The sequence below is a fragment of the Rhinolophus sinicus genome, chromosome 17 (genome assembly GCF_057876585.1).
Source record: "Rhinolophus sinicus isolate RSI-liver-muscle chromosome 17, RSI-T2T, whole genome shotgun sequence".
In the NCBI taxonomy this organism is placed as follows: Eukaryota; Metazoa; Chordata; class Mammalia; order Chiroptera; family Rhinolophidae; genus Rhinolophus; species Rhinolophus sinicus.
Window position 1 is genome coordinate 169,072,595 of NC_142517.1, and position 23,606 is coordinate 169,096,200.

The window sequence follows — 23,606 nt, forward strand, 5'->3', positions numbered from 1 at the left end:
TCATGTGATAGAGAAAGTGTGTGTGTTTGTGTATAGGGCTTGGAGAATTTCAGCTCAGAAAATCACAGTGACCTATTAGTCCCCGGTGCGTCACAAAGAGCATAATTAACAACTTTTTTAGCCTAAATTATAGCCTGCACACTTATTTTTCCCCTCTATCCCTTTGAATAGGCTGAGGTAGTTTGCTATAACTTATCTGGTATAGAAAATGAGTAAATAATAATAATAACAATACATATCACATATAAGTTAATATCTTTAGTAAAATAAGTTAATACTTTTTACTGATATTAGCGTATATGCCAACAACTATTATGTTTCAGGAACTAGTTTAGGTGCTTTCATATATGATATCGTTGACTCTTCACCATCGTATTACAAGGTGATCTGTATTATTAACCACATTTCAGTGACAAGGGGACCAAAGTAGAGAGCAATGGAGCAGTGTTTCAAACCTATGTCTGACTGCCCTGAAAGTCTACACTCTTTCCATTCTTCCAAACAGAACAGAATTTCCACATAATTTGTAGCATAATGACACAGTATCAAATTTTCTGTAGATTGGAGAAAAACTGAGTCATTCCCATATATTGAAGGCTATTTTGGGAGTTAGTAAGTGGACTACAAGTTCCAAAGCGAATAGATGTCAGGTCATCTCTCTTTCTCCTACTCTTAGTATCAGAGAAAACACAATGCCAGGAGCCCTCAAATGCAAGTGTTCCCTTGCCAAGAGACATTTGGAGGTGGCTTGGCAACACTCTGTGAAGCATTTGCTCTTCAGCAAATGGACTGAGCTACTCACACCACTGTCACTGTGGCACAGAGCTACAAATTAATTAAGTGACAAAGGAGAGAGGGAGACAGAGAGTGTACTAGGATCTGCTTTCCTCTGCACTGCCTACTCCCAGGCCTGAAGGTGTCCCATGTGACATTAACAAAAAGGACAATGGCTTCATCGCAATCTATTTCAGGCAACGGTCCTCTAAATATTGTGCAGGTGATGGGCTGCTACTTGGAGTGCTCCATAAATGTCACACAGATAAGACCATCCTGAAACAGCAGGACATCAACTAAACACTAAAAGTAAGTAACCCAGTCTTCTCTATATCAAACCTGAGAGGTTTCAGCTAAATGAGTATTTCTACTATAATTTTTATTTTATTTTAAAGACCAACGCATTCATATGTATGAAAATTAATACTCACCTACCACCACTTTTTTCATCTAAAAGAAAACTTTTAAAACTAACTTTCCAAAAACTGTTAACCTGGCCGTGCACCTTAGTTTGACAAAAGAACCAATAAACGTATAAATTCGTTGTGCCTTTCCTTTCACCATCTGTCATAACATCTCATTACTCCCTTTAGTTTAAATGCATTTTCCTGATCCCAGACAACACTAACAGTCTGTTTTTTGGTAATGGCCAAACTAAGAGATAATTAAAGAGCGCACTGGTACTTTTTTGCTCATGGATGAGTAAAATCAGAAACAAGTTTTCAAACCAAACTTGCTAAAGTACAGTGAAGGTATAGTTACAATTAGTAAGTCCTTGTCCTGTTAAAAAGTGACTGTGTAATCTTCAGTAACAACTCCAACTTTCGAGAAGTCATGTCAGGCTGGGCCAGATTTCCCCAGTCTTCCAGAGAAGTTGGAATGGCTTGTTATAACCTGGAACAAGCTTTCCTTTGCAAGTCTGAGGATAAAGTCACATTCTGGATTTGAATTTCTCTCTTTACCCTCTAATCCTTCATCTCTCCAATGTCACCTTCAGAACACAAGTTCTGAAGTTCAAACAGGAGACTTCTATTTGTCTCCCTTTACACTTGTCGGGGGCGGGGGAGTACGTAAGTAGAAACATATTTTTAAAATCCTGGTAATCCCCCCACATTCACACCTGAAATGGTATATATCTTCACACTGTACTTCATAATTTAAGCAGATATTTTATTATACTGAAGTAGGCATTACTTTTCCATTCCATCTTGTTCTAAGGAAATTTAATCAGTTCAGTTTCACTTTTTAGTTAACTTTTTCAAAGCCACGGAATTCAAAAAAAGAAAAGAAAAGAAAAAAGAAAAAGGAAATGCCAAATATTTGAAATGTAACCCACCTCGCTGTCAGATTCAAGACCAAGGCCTTAGAAAAGAACAGCAAGCAGCTCTGACCAGGAAACGTTAAAGCAACTTTTGCAAGTATAACAGCATTTGCAGCTGTCAGGAGGCACTTTGTTTTTCACACTAATTGCCATGCATATCAATCCAAGTGAAAGCAAAGAATTCAAGAAACAGCTGTGACAATAAAGCCTTTTAAACCAAAAGCACTTTAAAAGAATTTGTGTGTGTGTGTGTGTGTGTGTGCGCGCGTGCGCACACATGTACACATGCTAGAAAGAGAAACAGGTGATAACGAAGGTTATAAATATTATTTTTAAAAGCTCGTGCTATTTTAAAGTTATATCTCAGAATGTTTGAGTTTCTACTCATTATTGGTAACCTCTACTTTCTCCCTTTAAAAGTCCAATCAGACTCCTTCCTGAAATGAATGGTAAGTAAACTTAACCAAGGACCAAGCCCAGACATGACTACAGTTGATCTGGCCCAATGAACACATTTACACCTTAGGTCAGTAATGCATATATATATATATATATATATATATATATATATATATATATATATATATATATATATATATATATATACCTTAAAATAGGAAGACACAAGGTATGAGGTTAACAAAAGATAGAGTTCAGCCTTCTAGAAGGTTACAGGCGACTCATGCCACTGCATCAATGAAGGTTTTTGAGATTTCTGCCTCCCTCCAAATTGGAGTTAATTCCAAAGCAGGTTATATTAATTTGTAATCCTGTCATAAAACGCGTATTTCTATTGATTGGAGATGAGATTCCAAGAAAATCCCTGATTACAAGGCCAGCTGAGCTCCCACCTACTCGCCATTACTGACTGCCAGTTATGTGAGTGACCCATGATGGAGGTCCTCAGCCATCATTGCTAGCTGACCAAAATCACCGGAGGGACCCCCCAGTGAGACCTGCCTAGTTGGGACCTTCTTAACCACAGACCCATACATTAATAAATTATTGTTTTAAGCCACGAAGCCTTAGAGGAGTTTGTTATGGAGCAACAGATAATAGGAACATGGGGCAGGAGTGGGAACTGAGCCTAAGGCATTGATGGATCTGCAGCATTTTGGAGGCAAAAAAAGATGGAGAAGAATAGGTAATTTCTTCTATTATGAGAAACTATCAGATGAATCACAGCAAATGGATATGTGCAGTAAACAGCACACTACAGTTTCTTGGGGGAAAATGAAATAATGAAAAATGTCTGCATACAATCAAATTGGAAAGTTATATACCTGTTATACGTTTTCAAGATCTTTAGGACAACGTACAGTGGCTCTACGGGCTTTGCCTGGGACCTGGGTAGGAACACAGTCCCTGGTGTAGAAAGATGAGATCGAGGATCTCTGGTCCCCAAAGAGCACTAGATCTGAGTGCTACTGACAGTTGCCAATACAAAGGGTGTGACTTTTGAATTCTAAGCAGGTAGGATGCATATTACGGCGTTTGGCGGAACATTGTTACATGTACCTTATGACACTGCTTCAGCCTGGGTTGATGCGTGAGGAATCAAAACGGTACTAAGATTTGGAGATCTCACATGGCCTACACCCGACTGAACCCACCTCAGTTTGGAACCTTCAGAAGAGCTGCTCCTCTCTTGTCACCTTCTAGGAGTCAGCTTAAACTCTGAGACATTACAGAAATTCCCGGCGATCTCATAGTTCCTATCATCTACTCTTTGTTGACTCAAGATTTGCATTACTGGATCATTTATTTCGATTCATTCAGATGCAAAGAAGCGGAAGGAGAATTTGGAAAAATTCACATGAATAATTTCCCAAATCCCTAATAGGATTCAATTGTGAGGAGCAATAGAAGTAAAAGAGAAAAGGCTGCTGAGGTCGGCTAGGAAGAACATGGTATGAGGAAGAGCAGCTGTATAACGTTCATTGCAAAGACTTTTTCTCTAGGTCCCTTTTCTTTTCCTGGTTGATTGCGATGGGAAAAGAAATTTACCAACAAAAATGTCCTATAGTCCAAATTTTGGAAAACTACAGTATATTTTCATTTGCCTCTGGGTATTTTTTTTTAATGAGTTAGAATACTTTTTGAAAAACGTATAGTATGAATAACTCATTAACCCTAAAAATCCAAATGATTATTACTTATAACCCTTCTATGGACATTAAAGATAACAAGGAGAACTTAGGGGAATCGAATTTAATGTTCAAAACTAACAAACTTTGGTTACAAAGATTTTCTTACCATGATACCTGTATGAAGCATTATGTAATGCACAGTTTGAGTGACATCAGCTGCATGAATCAGATTGTGATAAGGATTTTTGTACTTGCTGTAACCAACTTCTAAAGCTTCTGCAAAGGCAATTAGGCAAGAAACAGGAATCTGTGGAAAGTAATAATTATGATTATATTTTACGCAAAGAGTAGCTCTAAGTCAACAGGAATACAACAACTTTGGGGATGGGACACATCCTTGAGTCAGATGTAGGCAGAGTTTCTTAAAGGTAATGTGGACTGTTCTGAAAAAACACGTCATTAACCTGTTAGCTTTCAATCCTGAGAAGGGCTGTAAGTCCCAAATGTTTAGGTAGATGAAATAACAGTCTTACTCATATTGCCATCTTTAAATGTTTATATCTTCCAGAATCAAATCAGAAGTCTAGTGCTTAAAAGGCTAAAATTTCCCAATTGGAATTGGTGAAGTCTAGTTTTCCTATCTGTAATACAAGGGATTGAAATAAATGACCTTCCAGTACCTTCCACCTCTAAGTATGTCATGATTCCACAGATAATGATGAAAGGTACAGGCTGCAGAGTACTTAGAAATCTGGATCAAATCTGTTGCTTAGAGAGCTCTAAATTAAATTAATTAGAAGCTATTTCATTTTAGTTTAAGAAAAGCTGTCATAAAAGGTTTATTCTGTGTTTTAGGAACACAGAAGATCATATTTCTAGAAAACATAGCTTTCAATCTCTACAAGACTGTTCTGTGAGTAATTCAAGGGAATGTTGGATCTCATTGATATGAAGTTATAATGGCCTCATGATATCCAAGTGGATATACAGCTATGTCAGTGAGTCGGGGATGATGGCTCTATCATGCGCTGAATTCATACCCCTAGTTCTGGGACCTGTCAACTAGAAACATTATAAAATGCACTGATTAATGACTCAATGTTCTGTATTTTCATTGTTATTCAGATAACTAATTTTAAGAGCATTTCACTTTTGTTCCATATTTCTGACCTTGAAACGGTTGATAAGATCGTATCTGGTAAACAGTTCATAAATCATAAACTTCAAACTATGTTCTCCACTTGCTTCATTTAAGGCAAATACATCAAAAGACCATTTATCAACATCCTGTAGAAAAGAAAAAAAAGTAAATACTTTAGGTGGCAAACTCATACAGTTCTGTTTCTTTCCATGAAAAATTCTTGGAAATATCAGGCATGCTACATTCAACAGGTCAGATTTTAATTCAGCACATCAGACTATATTTTGACCAGTGTCTGATATGACAGGGCCACTTAGTATCTATGGGTGCACACAACTGAGGCCAAGATGCTTAGTGTAGTGCTAATATCTTCCCCTTAATCCCAAGGTTATTCAACTTGATGTAATAAACCTGACAACATTTTAATACTACCCTTATCCTAAATCTCTCTCCAAATTCATGCCATAAATAATTTTTCCAGAGTGGGCCTTATTTTAAAGTGGAATTCTAGGTTGTGTGGGTGATGTCAATTGAGAGATAAAGGGAACACAGCCCCAATTTCTCTTGTCCCACCCACCCACCTGCTACATTGCTTGAAATTCCACCCACTGTAGGAGTTAGTGATGTGGTTTAAATCTTTGCTATTTTATATCTTTCAAGACGCAAATACACTAGAGAGAGTATATACTACCTTACTACTCACTCTAACCTTGGCTGATTGATTCATTTATACTTTCCTCCAGGGACAGATGGTAAAATAAAGGAAAAGGGTCTTTTGATTGAGGAGGAGTCAAATAGTAATTTTGGCGTTTCAGGCAATTCCTAAGTGAAGTGGTCAGCCCTGTAGGGAAAGAGGTCCTCTAGGAAACTGCCCCTTAACTATGGGAAAGAGGGCACTAAGCAGGTATATCAAACCACTCTAGCTACGGTAGCAAGATTTTGCTTAAGGTAATTCCAGGGCAAAAACTTGCGGAGGAGTTTGTAGCAAGTGATATCAGTCCTATACATTAGGGAGGTTTTCATGTAAAGTTTGAGCTACACTGCTAAATAAAATCACTGAAATTAAAAAATTTAAATACAGCAGAATCAGTGCTAATGATTATGAGAAATTATTAGCACAAAAGGTCCGATTGCAAACACACAGCAGGTTTAGTATTGAACAGTAAGTGGACAACCTTAAAGCTATGCATTAATTTTGAATTTGAGCAAGCACTGGTTAGAACTTCATTCACTGAACACATTTTTACAGAGGAGGCCAACTGTCTGTGCTGTAGCATACTAAAACTAAACTGAAAATCTAATATTAAAGCATTCAAACTGTCTCTTTTAAGAATATTTCTTTTGAAAAATAGTAATAATATATTTAAATGGTCTTTTTAATCACTTGGAAACACCAATAAAAATTTTTTTGAATTGCTTGTGAATCTTTGCTAAATTCATGCCATAAATAATTTTTCCCTAATTTGGCCCTAATTTGATCTCTAAACACTTGCTTTATCTGTTTGTCAATGTAAAATCTCTAAAAGTTCTGTTAGAAGGCATTTTAATATCAGTAAAGCTCAAAGGAGGCCAACAAATCTTTTATCAAATTCCAAAGCTAACACAGAAGAATTAGTTCAGACTGTCACAGGGCTGCTATTTACACTTCCCAAGAGGCATTTCCCACTGGGTGAAAGGTTAGTTCTCCATTTCTTGGGGATTTTTATCAACAATGATGATTACATTTGGAAACTAATGCAGATGGTTGGCTTTTGTGTTGTCAGATTGAGAACAAAGATGAGAAAGGGGCATCTCAGGAAATAAGAATTATTTAACTAAAAATATTCTTTATTTAGTGATAGTTCCTCCCTCAACATGTTAGTTCATATGTTTTTCTCTATACCTACAGTTTAGAAAAATGTTTACATTCTCTCATGTTTAAATATTTTGTTAATTGGTTTCTAAGCAAAGATTGTTAAAACAAACAAATAAATAAAAATAGTAGTCTTGGTCACAGTTGAGGAAATAATGAGAAAATCAAAATCTACCAAGAGCTGAGGAGTAATTAATATCCTATAATGTGACATTTCAGTTATATACTTTTCATTATCATAGTTTTAGAAACATAAATATAAAAAAGCATCCAAGAAAAACAAACGACCTTTTCAAATTAATAAGATTAAAATCTAATGTGCATCAGAGAAAGAAACAAATGCAAAGGAGACGCTTAAAAGTAAATTGAAGGACAAAAGAAAGCAATATAAATTTGTTAGTAACAGGATATTCTGTTTCCAGTATCCTTCAAATTCTTGGTCAATACAGGAAAACCACCATGAAACTGTTAGAGAAGACAAAGTTGAATTTCCCTCACTCAAATTAAGTGATAGAAGAACATAAGGAATGTTGAATGATAAGCCTACAAAAATGCTGCTGTAGAAATAAAAGCTAGGAAGAGTACACACACACACACACACATACACACACACACACACAAAATAGAGACAAGTGAGCCAAAAACTTTCACCACTTTAGAGTTTCGACTTCTAGTTATTTCTCACACATTTAGTACTTTAATACTGCAATTGGACCTCAGACTGAGGCAAGTTTCAGAAAAGCAGATACAAGAGACATAGATTTTTTTGTTTGTTTGTTTACTTTCTTAATTTTATCTTACTTTTTATATTTTCTCAAACCTATTATAAAATTCTAAACAGTTTTCTTCCATATTAGTTTTGTCCCTTAACAATATTTGACTGAAACATCTTTTTATAATGCATTCAAATTTTCCATAATATACACAAAACATGTACATTCTGAAAAGTCTTGGTGCTGTCTTAAAATTGAATATAAGATCTATGTATAGAAAGCATAAAGAAGAAAAAAATCACACGTGTGAGTGCACACATGCATGTGCATTGATACAGTTTGTCAGTGTAAATCAATCCTCATCTAAGTCTACAATGACTCACGATTTGGAACACATGATATGTTGTAAAATGGCTAAAATATTTTTTACATACAAATATGTACGCTGCACCAAAGACCTATTCTCATTTTCTCCCAGACATTTTAAGAAGGTTTTTTAAAAATGACTACTTGAGAAACTAAAATAATTGAAATTGTTTCACCTTTAATGTTATTATGACAGCCTCTGGATATGCCAAACCAACCATGTGATAGGACTTTCTGTACATCCTAAAAAAGAAAAATAAGCATATATATTTATATATATGTATATAAATCACTCAAAGTTTTCAACTATTTCTTAAATATAATGGAAAAGATTACTTTGACTTATTCACCTTTTATCATTAGTTACAGTCTTCCTTTGTGGAAATAATAAGTATGGTCACCATTTATTAAGCACCTACAATGTGACAGATGTTAATACTATTTTGTTTACTCTTAACCACTCTGTAAATTTGATGTGATTTCAGTTTCTCTGTAAAGAGCTCTTTCCCCTAACTTCATCTTATTATTAGATTGGTACAAAAGTAATTGCGGCCTCAAAGGTTAAAAATAATTGCAAAAACTGCAATTACTTTTGCACCAACCTAATAAAAGGGATGTCCTTTGTATGTGCAACATCACCTTCTAGCATGTCACCCTATCAATGACAGCAGAACATTCTTGTTTTGTGTCCATTTAAGTGCCAAAATTTTCGGTCTGGAAGTTGAATAAAATATTTATCTTATTGATTTTTTTTATAAAATGGAAATAATTGAGGGGAATAAGTAGTATCATGAGAATTTGCACAGCTTTCTTTTTTTAAGTTAATAATACTGGGGAAGGTAATATTGACAAAAAAATTAACTTTGTCCAAATTGTCATTTAATATCATTTAAGAAAGATTATACAGAAAGAACAAAGTTATTTCTATTTGTATAATAACTAAATATTTTTATTAATCAGTAATTTGTTGGATGTTTTCCGTCTTCCTATGGGCAACCAGGATGCGCATAAAAAAAAACATAAGAAATTTCCCCATAGGTTGATATGAGAATAGAATCAGTGTGATACTCTAATATGTAGAAATAAGCTTCTGTTCTATGCTTGTTTCCTCCACAAGGCCCTGGAAACAAAGAATTCAACTGATTATTAATGTATATTAGTCTACAAGCAAACTGTATTTCCAGACTCTATTACTATAACTTCTCCCCCTCCAAAGTGTCAGGACACAACCATAATTTAATGATTATATCATTAATTTATGTTGGGGATCAATATAAGAAATAGCTATTTGGAAAATATTCCACATCTTTTATAAAACTGCTATGAAAGATATTAACATTTTGATTTAATGTACATTATATTAAAAATCCATAAGACATATTACTCAATTTCTATGTAAAAGCTATCATTTTTTTAAGATAATAAAAGCCAAGTAATTCATCATGTTTTCCTTTTTAATCTTGACTTCTTGAAATCTCAGAATTAAAATATTGTTTATGTATATCTCTAGCCGAGGCTTTCTAGATAAAGCATCTATCCATTTTATTAGAGAGACATTGTTACTTTATGTCCATGTTTCTATTTTATGTTTATTTTAAATGACTAAGTAATGTTTAGATGTGGCTGATTAGTTATCATAAAAAAAATCATCATTTTCCTCTATTGAAAAATTTCAGAACAATTTATAAATAAAGACTTATACTAATTACTCCATTGAGATAGGAATGATTATTCTAATCTTGCAGGGCAAGGAAACTACTGACAACACTATAAAAAACCCAGCAGATAATTACTATCAATAATTACATTCATTATTTTTTTGTGTGTTTTTTTGAGAACACAGTCTTTTCTATCCATTTTTCTAGTCATTATGACTAAAAAAATGGAGATACAGGGGAAATGGAAGGGTGTTAGACAAGAAAGAAAAGGTCAATAGAAAAATTAATCAGGAATAAGAAAGTTTAAAAATTAAGTAACATTAAACCAGTTTGATTTCATGTCACAGAAAGGCAGTATGATGTAACAAAGAGAACATGTGCTTTGAATAGCAGGTTAGCCACTCACTAGCTGTCTGTGAACTTTGGAAAGCTATTTAATGTCATTCATCTATATAAAATGAACATAATTATAAGCTTTTTATGAAAAGTACATGATACAAATGCCTAGCATAATAAGTACTCAATACAAGGAAGTCATTATTATTATTATTATTATTATTCATATTACTATTCTCATTCCTCTATAGCCAAAACCATTGCATCGATTCTTACATTTTTCAGTACTCCCTGGGCTCGGTGGGAACTCTGATGCTACTGAGTTTCTTAGACTTGGAATAGGTTAAGGAATGAATGTCAGTATATGCTCTCATTATATACAATGTAAAGAAAGACAAAGAAGAGGATTCCCCTTCCAAAGAGAGAAATTTTCCGAGTATCATTTTCTAATCTTATAATTGAGAATTGAATTATAGAAATAGAAAATTAGAAAAATTAGAAATAGAAAAATTAGAAATAGAAAATTAGGATGACTCATCCTGGAATCAGAATGAGTGTAAGAGAAAATTAATACAATTGCCTCACACGTGAGTAAAGATTAGGTTGGTTCAAAAGTAATTGAGGTTTAAAAGGTTAAAAAAAAATTGTAAAAACTGCAATTACTTTTGCATCAACCTAATAGTTGATATATTACAAACTGCTAGAAAAGAATAATGAATTTCCTGGACTTTTACAGATGGTAAAAGTCCATCTGGACATATTGTGGATTATTTCTGGAAGTTTTTACAGTAGATACAGAATATAATTCAAAACTTTAAGGAAAAAAAAAAATAAAAACTACCTTATGCCAGACAACACACTAGGCAACAGACTATTTATTGTAGAACCGCACAAATATAGTTGGTACTTTCATAGGGCTTAGTCAGCAGTGAAGAGGGACAATGAATAAGAAACAATATACAATTACAAACAGTGGTAAGTATTATAAGGTAAACCACTGGTTGGGGTAGAGAAAGTGATGAACAGTATAGAGTGATCTGGGAAGGCTTCTGGAAAGACAAAAAAGCCAGGCAGGGTAAAGAGTTGAGAAAATCATTTCTGATGGAAATCCTTAGCAGGAATAAGGGCCCCAAGTTAGGAAAGAGTTAGGGATGTTCATGAAATTGAAATGAGACTGGTGTAGACGTTCAGTCACGGATGAAGGTAGCATTAGATGAGTCTAGAGTTAAAAGGGGGCCTAATCCTGCAAAACCGTGATACAGAAACTGCCTTTAATACCAAGTGGAAAGGAAACCATCAAATGATTTTAAGCTTAACGGTGACAAGAACTAATTTATATTTTAAAACAGTACTGTAGAATGACTTGTTTGGAGAGGGCAAGTGAGGAAGAGGGTAGCCAGGCTGGAAAGCGACTGTCATACTTCTGACGGCAGATAACAAAGGTTTAGATTGGAGTTGCAGGAGTGGAAATGAGAGAGTGAGTAGAGACAAGACGCATTTGGCTAATAAGCGAATTGCCAGGGCTGGCTGAGGTAGCGAATCTTGTGGGGGATGCTTGAGAGAAGACTCAGGGAGACTTTCTTACTTTCAAGATTGAAGATGATTATTTTTGAAAACTCAAGATAAACATTGTCCACTATTGTTATCCACTTACTAATGGGGATTCAAGGAAAATAGAAAAGATTTCATTTACATGTGTTTGTAGCACATTGATTTCTCCAAGACTGCTTACTAATTTAATTACCTAAAGTACATTTTGCTATTTCTTTAGGCAATTAAATAAAATATTTTGGGTAGCACATGGAAAAAAATGAAAATTTAGCAAGTCAATATATTTAACAGAATTCTTCTTAATCTTCTACTGAGTGGAAATGGAAATTTAGTTGGTTTACTTCCATATTTTCATTTCTTTTCAGTTTGCCAAGTTCTGCCATATTTTCTTAAATAAGAAAAAAAATTTACATTCCTTCAGTAAATCAAACATACTTCACTACTATTTAGATACTTTCAATTTGATGTTATGAAAAATCAACAAGTATCAAACACTTGCATAAGTTATTTTTTGAAATAGGAATATGGTTATAGAAATTCTCTCCAGTCCTGCCTCCCTGTTTCAGATTTCTAGTTCCATCTGGCAGAGTTGGGACCAGTTTATGTACTGAGGGGTCGGGGGCGGGGGTCACCTCACCAAACTAATCAAATTGCTTGTTACAAGGATACTTTTATCAAAGCCCATTAGATATGATTAAGAAATGCTCAACATAATTTGAGTAATCATTGAGTGGTTGTAATTTTGGGTAATACAGGCACAAACCAAGATCCTAGAAGCTTTATGTGCGGTGGTTATAATACATCTATAATACTTCTTGCAATGCATTCTCATTTGCATTTTTAGGAACCCAAGTGTGCTACCCATTCTTCCTTTAGCAGAGGAAAATTAAAATTTATAGTGTACATTAGAGATAATGACTAGAGATGTCAGAAGATAAAAAATGATGTGGGCTCCGTTAAATTTAATTTTAAGTATATTGAAAAAATTCTGTTCCTCAATTTTATTAGCTTCAAACATGTTAAAATAATCTTTTCATATATAATTTAATATAATATCTTTTTTTTCAATCTGAGGGATTTCTAATACCTAGTTTTCAACATTATCAAATGTAACATTTTTGTTTCAAGTCTTTTTGTAGTTTTAGTTCTAGAACATCTTGTTTTGTAGATAGAAAAATAAGCCCTGTTCTTAAGGACTAAAATTGAGTCATAGTAACACGTATTTCACATTATAAACTGGTGATTTGATTCAGTGGTCCTAGGGGCCATCACATATCCCTTGCTCCAGTGACAGAACTGTTAAAAAAATGCTTCAAAAATGGACATGAGAGACCCTTCCTCTCATAATGGGAAAAGAAGGGCCTCTTCTCTGTACCACAGAGAAAGGGCTGCTTGATTTTGAGATGTAGTGGAGAATTCATTTTACGAGATGTTACATTTTAGTCAGGTAAAATTAGTTGTGTGATACTTGAATGTGTTATAATTATTTTTAGACAGTTATTCACAAAATTTCATTTGAGCTAAATGATCATTCGAAAATCCAAAGCCTTTGCTTTTGGTCTTTAGGTCAATTTAAAATAATTTAATAATAGCTCTTACTTCCAGGACAAGAAATCGGTAAGTTCATCATAAAGTCCTAAATCTGTTCATTCTTATGATTGTACTTTTCCTCAACAAGTAAAATATAGAATTCGTACAACTTTGAGATAGTAAGTATATGTTCTGTCTTACAAATTTTACGTCTTGAGATACCAGCAATTCCACTTACCTCTCCACAAAAATTCCAGCTTGAACAGCATGCACAATGCTCCGAAATTTTGGTTTTTCCTCAGATTTCTTTTTCATCATCCCCATTTTCCGTGTAAAGGTAGAAGCCAACCAGTCCCGGACTTCCAATGGGACTGAATCCGACTGAATGTCACTGAGCTCATCATCGGTGTCCAGCAGTCTTCTACAAAAATTTATACCAATTAAACTTTGGGAAAAAAATGAAGAAAACTAATAACAAAATGGGCATTGCAATAGGATTTAAAATATAGAAAATCACTCTTTGATCATCCCTCAATATGACTATCGAAAACAAGAAAAATGATTGGGTTAACATTTAGAAACCTCTGAATTTCTCAAATTGATCATCTGAAGGTAAGGACTAATTGGCTTTGAGCATTTGCAGATTCACAAACATTTAAGTACAACATTACCAGTCTGGTGAGATCAATTGTTAATATCATGAATATACTATTCTAATAATGAATAAAAAAGTAAGATAAGTGACAAGAGTTCACAAACAGATGCCTGCTATTCAAGGAAGCAACTGGAATGGAAAGACAAAAGGGGGATTGAAGCCATCAAAGTTGTCTTATTTAATAATCTATGTATATATTGTACAGATATTACATGCTATTTGAACAAGGCCTTGGAGTTTACAAAACTCATTCACATGTGCTATTTCATTTGACTGTTATCTCTAAATTTTAGGAAAATAATAAGTACTCTAAAAAATATTCATTCTGATATCAACATCACGGGTTAAGTGTAAAAAAAAAATAAAGATAAAAACATATGGATTAATCTGAAAACTCATTTTAGGAGAATGAACCAGTGTAAGTGAAAGAGAAACACCTCCAGTTAGGGACAAATGCTGTCCTGAGGGTGGAGATCAGTTTAGAACTTCTGGCTGAGAAAATCAACAGAGTGAGTGAAAAAGTGACCAAGAACTGAAACCACTGCACTGCCACTTTCCTGTGTCACTCCAGCCAGATACATAACGAGCAATAATAGGTGCTTATTAGGCTGGTCAGCTCCAGTGACCCACAATTTCCTAAAGGGCTAAACTGGCAAGATAGTGTGAAAGGCTACCCACAAAATACAAAATCAGCTTGATAGAACAATTGGAGCTCCAGGAAGAAAGAACACAGGCCAGCTCTGCCTGTCCTCTGACTCGGTTATTTCCTTATCAATATACCAATTTAATAACTGAGAGCTATTTGGGGCACACTTTAAATTTGAGTTTGGCTTCCACTCACTTTGGTAAATCTCTTTGCAGAATGAGGCCTAAAGATTATAAGCCACTGGAAGGAAGGTAGCCAGAGATGACAGCATGTGCTAAAGCCTCCAGAACAAGTCACCATACCGTTTTGAAAGGGCAGGGACCAAGGAAAGGGCATAAAAAAGAAGGAAGCCCACCCAAAGCACCCAATACTATAAAAAAGAGGCTCAAAAGATATCACCTCTTCTATACGCTGTTATTTTTCTATAAACTCTCAGAGGACCATCATTTGCCAATATTTATCTCTCATGGTATTAAATAATCATGAACACATTTATGACATACTTTATGAAAAAATACACATAGCTTAAGTGCTGCAGTTACAAAACGACATGTATACATATGAAGATAAAAAAGACTTACACAGTTGGAAGTTAATGTTGATTAATACTTACACTATATCATTTTTAACTTTCTGTTGGGTCTTACATTTGGATGTTTTTGATTTATCTTTAGTACACTGACATTGAAATTTAAAGCAATTTTTTTTTCTCTTTTTGTTCATTTTAAATTAGATTCTTCAGGCAATTACAGCAAGACACTACACCATATGGTCTGAAAATTTCAGGGCTTATGCCATTTCTATTATTATCAATTATGCCTTTTTGTGATTTCTCATGTCGTGATCAAACACAACCACAGAGCAAGATTGGTGGAATGTGAACCATTGTAGTGTAATACTGCAATGTCACCATGCTCCAAGAATTCTAACTGCTGTCTTGTTTTTATCAACTCCTCTAAGTAGAATGACAGACACATAGTCATGGTCACCAGTTGCTCCACTGATGGTGATGACTTTATGGCTATATGTCCTAAACTCGTAAATGGCTCAAGACAGATAACCCAACATGAGAAAATCAGCATACGGAAACGAGAGTACACATAGAGATGTGATACTCAGGAGTCTGGCCATCCTAAACCAGGAGGCATGATGTCATTTACTGAGAAGGAGATATAATCTCAGGAAGAAAGAGTGATGCAGATTAATTAATAGATATAGGAGTAAAGGACAACTATGTAAAGAGAAAAGCATGGAATATACTATTGTATAATTTAAAAAGCAAATCTTGAAAAAGGAACAAATACCTCTGCAATGGCTAATTTTATATGCTAACATGGCTCAGTTATAGTGCCCACGTACTCGGTCAAAGGGCAGTCTAGTTGCTGTGAAGGTGTATTTGAGATGTGACTAACATTTAAATCAGTGGGCTTTGAGTAAAACAGATTACCCTCCATATTGTGAGTGGGCCTCATCCAATTAATTGAAGGCCTAAAAGATAAAATGGAGGTCCCTCCTAGAGGAAGAAATTCTGCCTCCAGGCTGCCTTCAGAATCAAGATTGCAATGTTTACTCCTGCCAGAATTTCCAGCCAGTGTCAACCTGCCATGAAGATTCCACCTTGCTATCCCCCACAATCACATGAGCCAACTCTTTAAAATCTCTCTCGCTCTCTTTCTCTTTTCATTGCCTTTAGGTCTTTAGGTTAATATATATAATATAATGGCTAAGGAGATTATGTGTGTGTGTGTGTGTGTGTGTGTGTGTGTGTATACTGAGTACTACAATTTTAATAGTTTTTTTCTTTCTTGAAAGTGTATACATTTTTTTGGCACACTCTATATCTAGAATAGTAATCTCGGGCTTTTGTTAGACAGAAAATTATCATAAACAATTTTCCTATACATTTATCTGAGATATAAAAATATCTGAATACTTACATAAGATTATGTCACATGTGAAACATGTAAGACTACAGTCTGCCTTCATTTTATTTTTCAAATAAATTTGTGCAAGTCACTTGATAAAATGGGACCTGAAATACTATAATGAATTTTGCTTTCAAAACATCCAATAACTTTATTGTTTTCCATCCTAGTGTTAGATGGCAGAATGAGCATAATTATTTACTCTGCAGTGCTCCAAAAAAAATGAAGAAACTAACAATATATATATATATAAACATTGATATTTATCTTGGGAATTCTTAAAATGCACTATACAGAAAAGAATAAGGAGTATATGTGTAAAGTGTATTTTCTGTTGATCTCTGAAAAAGGCTTCCACTAGTGTTTGATGTAACTTGTTTTTTAGTCCCAATGGAGTCAATAAATCATACAACGAGGGTTCCTATATGAGCTATGTGTTGATGGGGCCTGGCAAGCTGTGAAAACTGACCCTGCATCCAATCAGTATTCAACTGATCCTTGGGAGCTATTTATATTCCAAATTTTCTCTTGAAATCAGATGACACAATTCCCAAAGGGCTTATATTTTGAACTAGAAAGTTTGTAGGGGAAGGGAATAAAGAAGGAGGCGGTCACGGAAGGAGAGGTCATGGGATTTTGACTCTTACAATTATATCAGTGAAAATGTTTCTTTTCACAGTAGACTCTCGGAAAATTATTATACCCGTGTACCCACATAGTTATTTCCAGGGAATAGGGGACCACATTTACACCTATTAAGTATTAAAATTCAAGAGCTGGATGAAACTAGAAGAAATTGGCTTCTCTAGTTTGCAATTTTCTTGTTCCTGTTTTGCTATTATTATAAAGGACATTTATAACTGTCCTTTGTAAAGGACATTTCGATAAGCAACTACTCATTTAATTCTGCCCCAAACATTTGCTGGGCCAAGGGCAGGAGCATATTTCTCCCAAATACCATATAATGAAATATCTTAAAGTTACAAGTGAATAAATTGTTAAATATGTTCTATCCTCCTACCTTTTAATAAGTTTCATAAAAGCCTGACAGGTTGAGTTTGAATGAAAAATTTTCATCTCTTATGTGACAAGGCTGTGGGCATCTACTTGACCTTCTGCTCAGGTCCTTACTGCATAGGCAGGTGGACACTGTAGCCTCCCAGTACAATCTGCATCAACCTGCCCAGCATTGAAAGCAGCTGCTTTTTGGCCACTCTTTAGGGGTGGATGGGTACACACTCCAACTGTGTTCTGGGTCCCCTCAGGAGGAAAGACCTAAGAATGAGGCCCATAAAGACTTAGGAGACAGACTAGGAGAACTTGGAGCAGAGAACTTTGGGGTGTCAGTGTCAAGATGGTAGAGGGCACACTGGGTAGGGCAGAGAATTCCAGTGTCCAACTACCTGGAATACGAAGAGGGGCATGGGTTTCCAGGTTCTTCTTGGCCTTGGAGAACCTATCACCCCAAGGGGAGGGGCACACCCAAAGAGGGACATTGTTGAGCACCCTGAAATGGGGGTTAGTGTCCAGAGAAGCAGTTACAATGACTCTCAGCTAAGGGTAGAACTGAACTCGTATGTGATAAACATCTTTCCTGTGAGCCTTTCCAGGATGTTTGGGTCATTAAGAAAGGTCATTCTTTCTGCAGTATGGGTATTCTTTGGGGGTAAGTGGTTCTCTCACAGGCAAGCTCATTAATATTATTTCTCTGATTAACACACATCTATGCTCTGAGCTGCCCTCTCTCCGGCCAAAAAAGAAGGATAACGGTAAAGCTTCACTCAGACTTTAGAACTATCTGAGGATATAGATGATAAAGTCAGCTAGCTTTATTGCTTACTTACTATGAACCAGGCCAGGAGTCAAGCTTTCCCTCATTTAATCCTCACAATGTCACCATGAGGAAGACACAATTATTATCACTATCCCTATTTTACTGATGCATAAATTGAGGCACAGATACCTTAAGTGATTCGCTCAAAGTCACACAACCAGGAGGACCCATGTCACTTTTTCAGCTCAAGTCTTTTGAATTTCATAGTCTGTATTTTAAACTGTGGAGCTATCCTTCACCTGAAATGCATGTTTTCCTTACGAAGTACCCAGACTACCTTCATGTTCAGACAATAAAAACATCAGTAATCATTATTCTCTATCCCATCTCTACCTTGAAATTCAGGGTTCAAAATAATTGATCTTAAAAAAATCTTAAAAGGAGTTTGGCCCACCAGAGCATTTTCGGTGGGAGGAAGCCTAAGTTTATTTCTCAAGACTGGTATGTTGAATTATTTTCTCATAGAGAAATATATCTAGATGGTAGAATTTCAGGGTACTTTGAAGTACAGTAAATTAAATGTCAGGACAGGAAAAGGTAATACATTTGAATTGACATATTGACTTGTCAGTAACTTACTTCCTCAGTGCTAAATAAATTTGAGTTAATTTTTCCTAGCTAACTGCCAAGGACACTTATTTATTATTTATTCCCTGTTTTTGTTCTAAAAGGGACTTAAAAGAGCAGGCTCACAAATTGATCTCAACATTGTTTTTTTTGTTTGTTTTGTGTTTTGTTTGTGGCAGTTTTCTTTCCTTTTTGTGTCTATCTGGTAGCTTTGTTTAATATTTCCTTTGTTGTTGTTTTTTTAGTTTTTCTCTTTCTCTCTCTCTCTCTCTCTCTCTCTCTCTCTCTCTCTCTCTCTCTTTCTTTCTTTTTTTTTTTTTAACTGTGAGAAGATGACCGTTACATCTGAGTGACTATGAAGACTAAATATTTGGGTAGACAAGTAAGTTATGCAGACCTTAGCTCAATTCTTAAGAGGCAAATCTCAGCTTAGATGAGGTCAGCTAAGGAGTGTGTTAAAGTTAGAAGTGGCTTTCTCCAACTTAAGGGCTAAGGAGGGCTCTGTACCTCTGTACCCACAGCAGGAAGCAGAAGCCCAGGCAGAGGAGGGCCCGTCTCCCAGGATAGGCAGGAAGGCCTGGGGGAAATGTTGGTGGAGGGCTCTGAGAAGGAATCAAGTTGCTTGGAAAGTTAGGATCACATTGTATTTTTGGATTCAGTTGGGAGACGGAAATTGAGGGAATGGGTGAAGCAGAAAACTGCCCTAGGCCTCGCTGATGACTCTTGACTTTCCACCAGGAAGTCCTCATGGCTCAAAAATATCTTTGAAAATATTTCATTAGGCACAAAGCCTGACATTCCACTAATTACTAATTATTATTATTATTATTATTATTATTATTAATAAGCATCCTCTGTGATTAGGAGAACTGCCTCTGGGGTCAGACTCTTGGCTTTATCTCCTATTAGCTGTGTGGTCTTGTAAAATGTATTTCATCTGCCTGAGTCTCAGTTTCTTTCTCAATAAAACTAGAGATGATGATGATGATATAATAATAATAATAATATCCTTAATGGTGGATTTGTGAGGATGAAATGGGTAAATGCACACAAAGCACTTAGAAGAGCATCTGTCACAAAGCAACCCTCTGTAAACTCCCAGCTATTTACACATCTGCATGAGTTAGGCTAAGCAGATTTCCTATTTCTTTTTTTTTTTTAATTAAAGTTTATTGGGGTGACAATTGTTAGTAAAGTTACACAGGTTTCAGGTGTACAATTCTGTAAAACATCATCTACATCTCACACTGTGTGTTTACTACCTGGAATCAGTTTTCCTTCCATCACCATATATTTGAAGATTTCCCATTTCTGACATGTAGAAAAGAAGAGTGCCATGGGGATGCAAGTGTTTGAGACATCACGGGGAGAAGTTGGTCAAAGTGGACTTTGGGAAACCAAAGAACAACATAAGGATTTTATGGGTCATCAAAGTGCAGTGCAAGGAATCTCCAAAAATACTTTTTACCTACTTTAAAATTTTACCAAGTAGAATAGGCAAATTCATAGAGAGAGAAAGAAGAATAGAGGTTACCAGAGGCTGAGGGGAGGTGAAGTGAGGAATTTCTATTTAATGGGTACAGAGTTTCTGTTTGGGATAATGAAAAAGTTCTGGTAATGGACAGTGGTGATGGTTGTACATTTTAAGTGTTCTTAACTCCACTGAACTGTACACTTAAAAATGGTTAAAATGGTAAATTTTGTGTTATGTATATTTTACCAAAATACAAGAATATCTACCCACTATTGATCTTTTTCCTGCCCCTCTTTCCAGAGAATTATATGTTGCCTCCTCTAATCAGGGAAATGAGACATATAGAAGGGCATTCTATGCTCCATCTAACTGTGTATCCTTCCAAGGATTACTATTGTGTTTCCCTGAAAAGAAGACCATCTAGAAAGACCATCAGCTCTAATGCGTCTTTTGGAGCATAATTTAATGTAAGACCTGGTCTTATTTTGCTACAAGACCGGGTATAATATAATATAATATAATATAATATAATATAATACTGGGTCTTATATTAATTTTCGCTCCAAAAGATGCATTAGAGCTGATTGTCTGGCTAGGTCTTATTTTCGGGGAGACAGGGTAACAGTGCTGCAGTGGAGAAAAAGGGTGGGGCTGCAGCGCAGAGATGAAACCTAAGGACCTATGATTTCCCACAGTGGGGAGTGGTGACCACACTTGGGAGTGATGACCACACCACAGACCCAAGGACAGGCCTGCCTCAACAGTGCCCAATAGTTGCTGTGAGTCATGGTTAATCTTCAATTCAGGATCCTTTGCTTACGGCCCCTATTCCATGATGAAATTTCCTGGTTGAGGGAGGCATTTCAGCACAAGGTCATTTCATACATATCTTGGGGCAGTTTTTGGTCCACAAACTTTTGATGATAAGACCTTAAAATTCTAACAATTAAATCTGTAGCATTCTCTCTCTCTTTTTTGTAGCCTCATTTTGACATCCTGGAGTCCCATATTTCTCAAAGCGTGGTCCCTGAACCAGCAGAATTAGTAGTACCTGGGAATCTATTAGAACTGGAACTTCCAGAGCTCTACTCCAGACCTGTTGAATTAGACACTACCTGGATGGGATCCAGCACTCTGTTTTAATAAGCTCTCCAGGTGATTCTGATGGACGTTAAAGTTTGATAACTGTTCTCATCCATTCATAGCTTGCCAGTTAATGGAAGCTCTCTGCCAAAGAAGTGAGTGAAATCCTCTTCTATAATGTGAACTTAGCAGCACTGCTGATTTCCAAATACCCATTATTCCACTTTCAGAGATGGAGAGGGTTGGTGAACTGTATGGGAAAGGACTGGCAGAAGTATCTTCCTTAAGCTATCTTAATTAATGAATCTTTGATACTGGTGCTACCAATGAGAATTATTTGCATGTTACTTGACAAAAATAGATGAGTCAAGTTCTCGACTTTTGAGATCTACTCTCTTAGTAACTTTCAAATATGTAATATAGTGTTATTAACTATAGTCACCAAGCTGTACAGAGAGTCAATTACTCAGGGGTGGAGAATGGATACGAAGTAGAACTGGGGTGTATTTGGAGGACAGAAGTGTGAGGGAAGACATGGAATATATTTATTTCTAAATCTATGCAGCCAAAATAGTAGCAGCAATCACAAGAGGAAGTTAACAATAGACAAATAGAATAGCAAAAATAATTATCGATGTATAGAGAGTATTCTTCATAAATATTTGTTGAATAAATGTATAAAAACATAGACAGAGAGTTTCTGGTCTTAGAGGTTGTTAAAATAATCATGTATTTTCAGTGGTTAGGTGAGGAATAAAGTCATTTTTTGTTTGCTTTGATGTGTATTATATGAGGTCTGGCAATTAAGTCTGTGAACTCACCCTAGAAAAAGTGCTACATACCTCACTGTTGAATATCACTATGGTCACCTTTGAAGTACTCCCCTTGGGAAGCTATGCACTGATGCCAGTGCCTATACACCCTTCAAAGCAATTTTGGAACTCTTTTTCTGGAATGGCCATCAGAGCTGTTGTCGTATTACCCTTGATGTCCTGAACGTCATCAAACTGTCTTCCTTTCAATATTTCCTTTATCTTCAGGTAAAGAAAGAAGTCATTGGGGGCCAGATCAGGTGAGTAGGGAGGGTGTTCCAATACAGTTATTTGTTTACTGGCTAGAAACTCCCTCACAGACAGTGCTGTGTGAGCTGGTGCATTGTCGTGATGCAAGAGCCATGAATTGTTGGTGAAAAGTTCCGGTGGCCTAACTTTTTCACGCAGCCTTTTCAGCACTTCCAAATAGTAAACTTGGTTAACTATTTGTCCAGTTGGTACAAATTCATAATGAATAATTCCTCTGATATCAAAAAGGGTTAGCAACATCGTTGCAACAAGTTCGCAAACTTAATTGCCGGACTTCGTATATATTAACATTTTCAGTCAGGTTCTGCTTCATGTGTGAAAAGACAACATGACACTTAAAAAATATATATTTTCTGTTACCCTGTGGGCCTTTGTCCAAACAGTCAGCTATTACTTCATTCATTCACTCATGTATGACACAAAAGAACCAAAGTAGGGAAAACTCCTGTTCCTAGATTTGAGCTTCAAAATCTAGGTCACATAAAAGAAGGAAAGGCCAGGCAAAGAATTTAACAGAAGAGTATGCAATGAGTCAGCAGAATTCCATCCTTATAGTCATCAAACGATGCTCTAAGTTAATCAAGAGGAATCAGTAAGGAAGACAGAAAGATCTTGAGAAGGGCCACGGAATCCTGCCTGATGTTCTCCAAACCAACACAAACCCTGAGGTGGGAGAGGAGATAGCACACCCCATCATGTTACCAGGATCTTGGAGCAGAAACAAGCTGGCTGCCTCACCCCCCCACCCCCACCCCCAGTTGGCAGCTACCACTCCTGGGTAGAAATATCCCAGAGCAGAACTGGCTGACTTGTGTCTAGACAGACAGCTTCAAAGGTAACGGTGATTCAGACCAGTTTTATGGAGATGGAGATGAGAGAAAAGAGATGGAGAGTAGACAGTGGCAAACTATATTTTAGAGGTAGGTTTGTTGATGGAATACAGTAAAGAATGAGGAAAACCTTTTTATTTAACGAGGAAACACTAACCTCTGACTTTCAGTACCAGAC

General features: G+C 35.9%; 1 protein-coding gene across 7 annotated transcripts in view; it reads right to left on the reverse strand.

Annotated features, from left to right (window-relative positions):
- The window catches only part of PDE1A (phosphodiesterase 1A), a 403,166-nt gene that overhangs the window by 57,418 nt on the left and 322,142 nt on the right, over positions 1-23,606 (reverse strand). For all 7 annotated transcript variants that reach the window (XM_074338956.2, XM_074338931.2, XM_074338941.2 and 4 more), the window contains 4 exons: positions 13,571-13,753; positions 8,434-8,500; positions 5,356-5,472; positions 4,352-4,492 (listed from right to left, as the gene is read on the reverse strand). In XM_074338956.2, the coding sequence (XP_074195057.2) occupies positions 4,352-4,492; positions 5,356-5,472; positions 8,434-8,500; positions 13,571-13,753 (508 nt within the window). The remainder of the gene's footprint in view (positions 1-4,351; positions 4,493-5,355; positions 5,473-8,433; positions 8,501-13,570; positions 13,754-23,606) is intronic.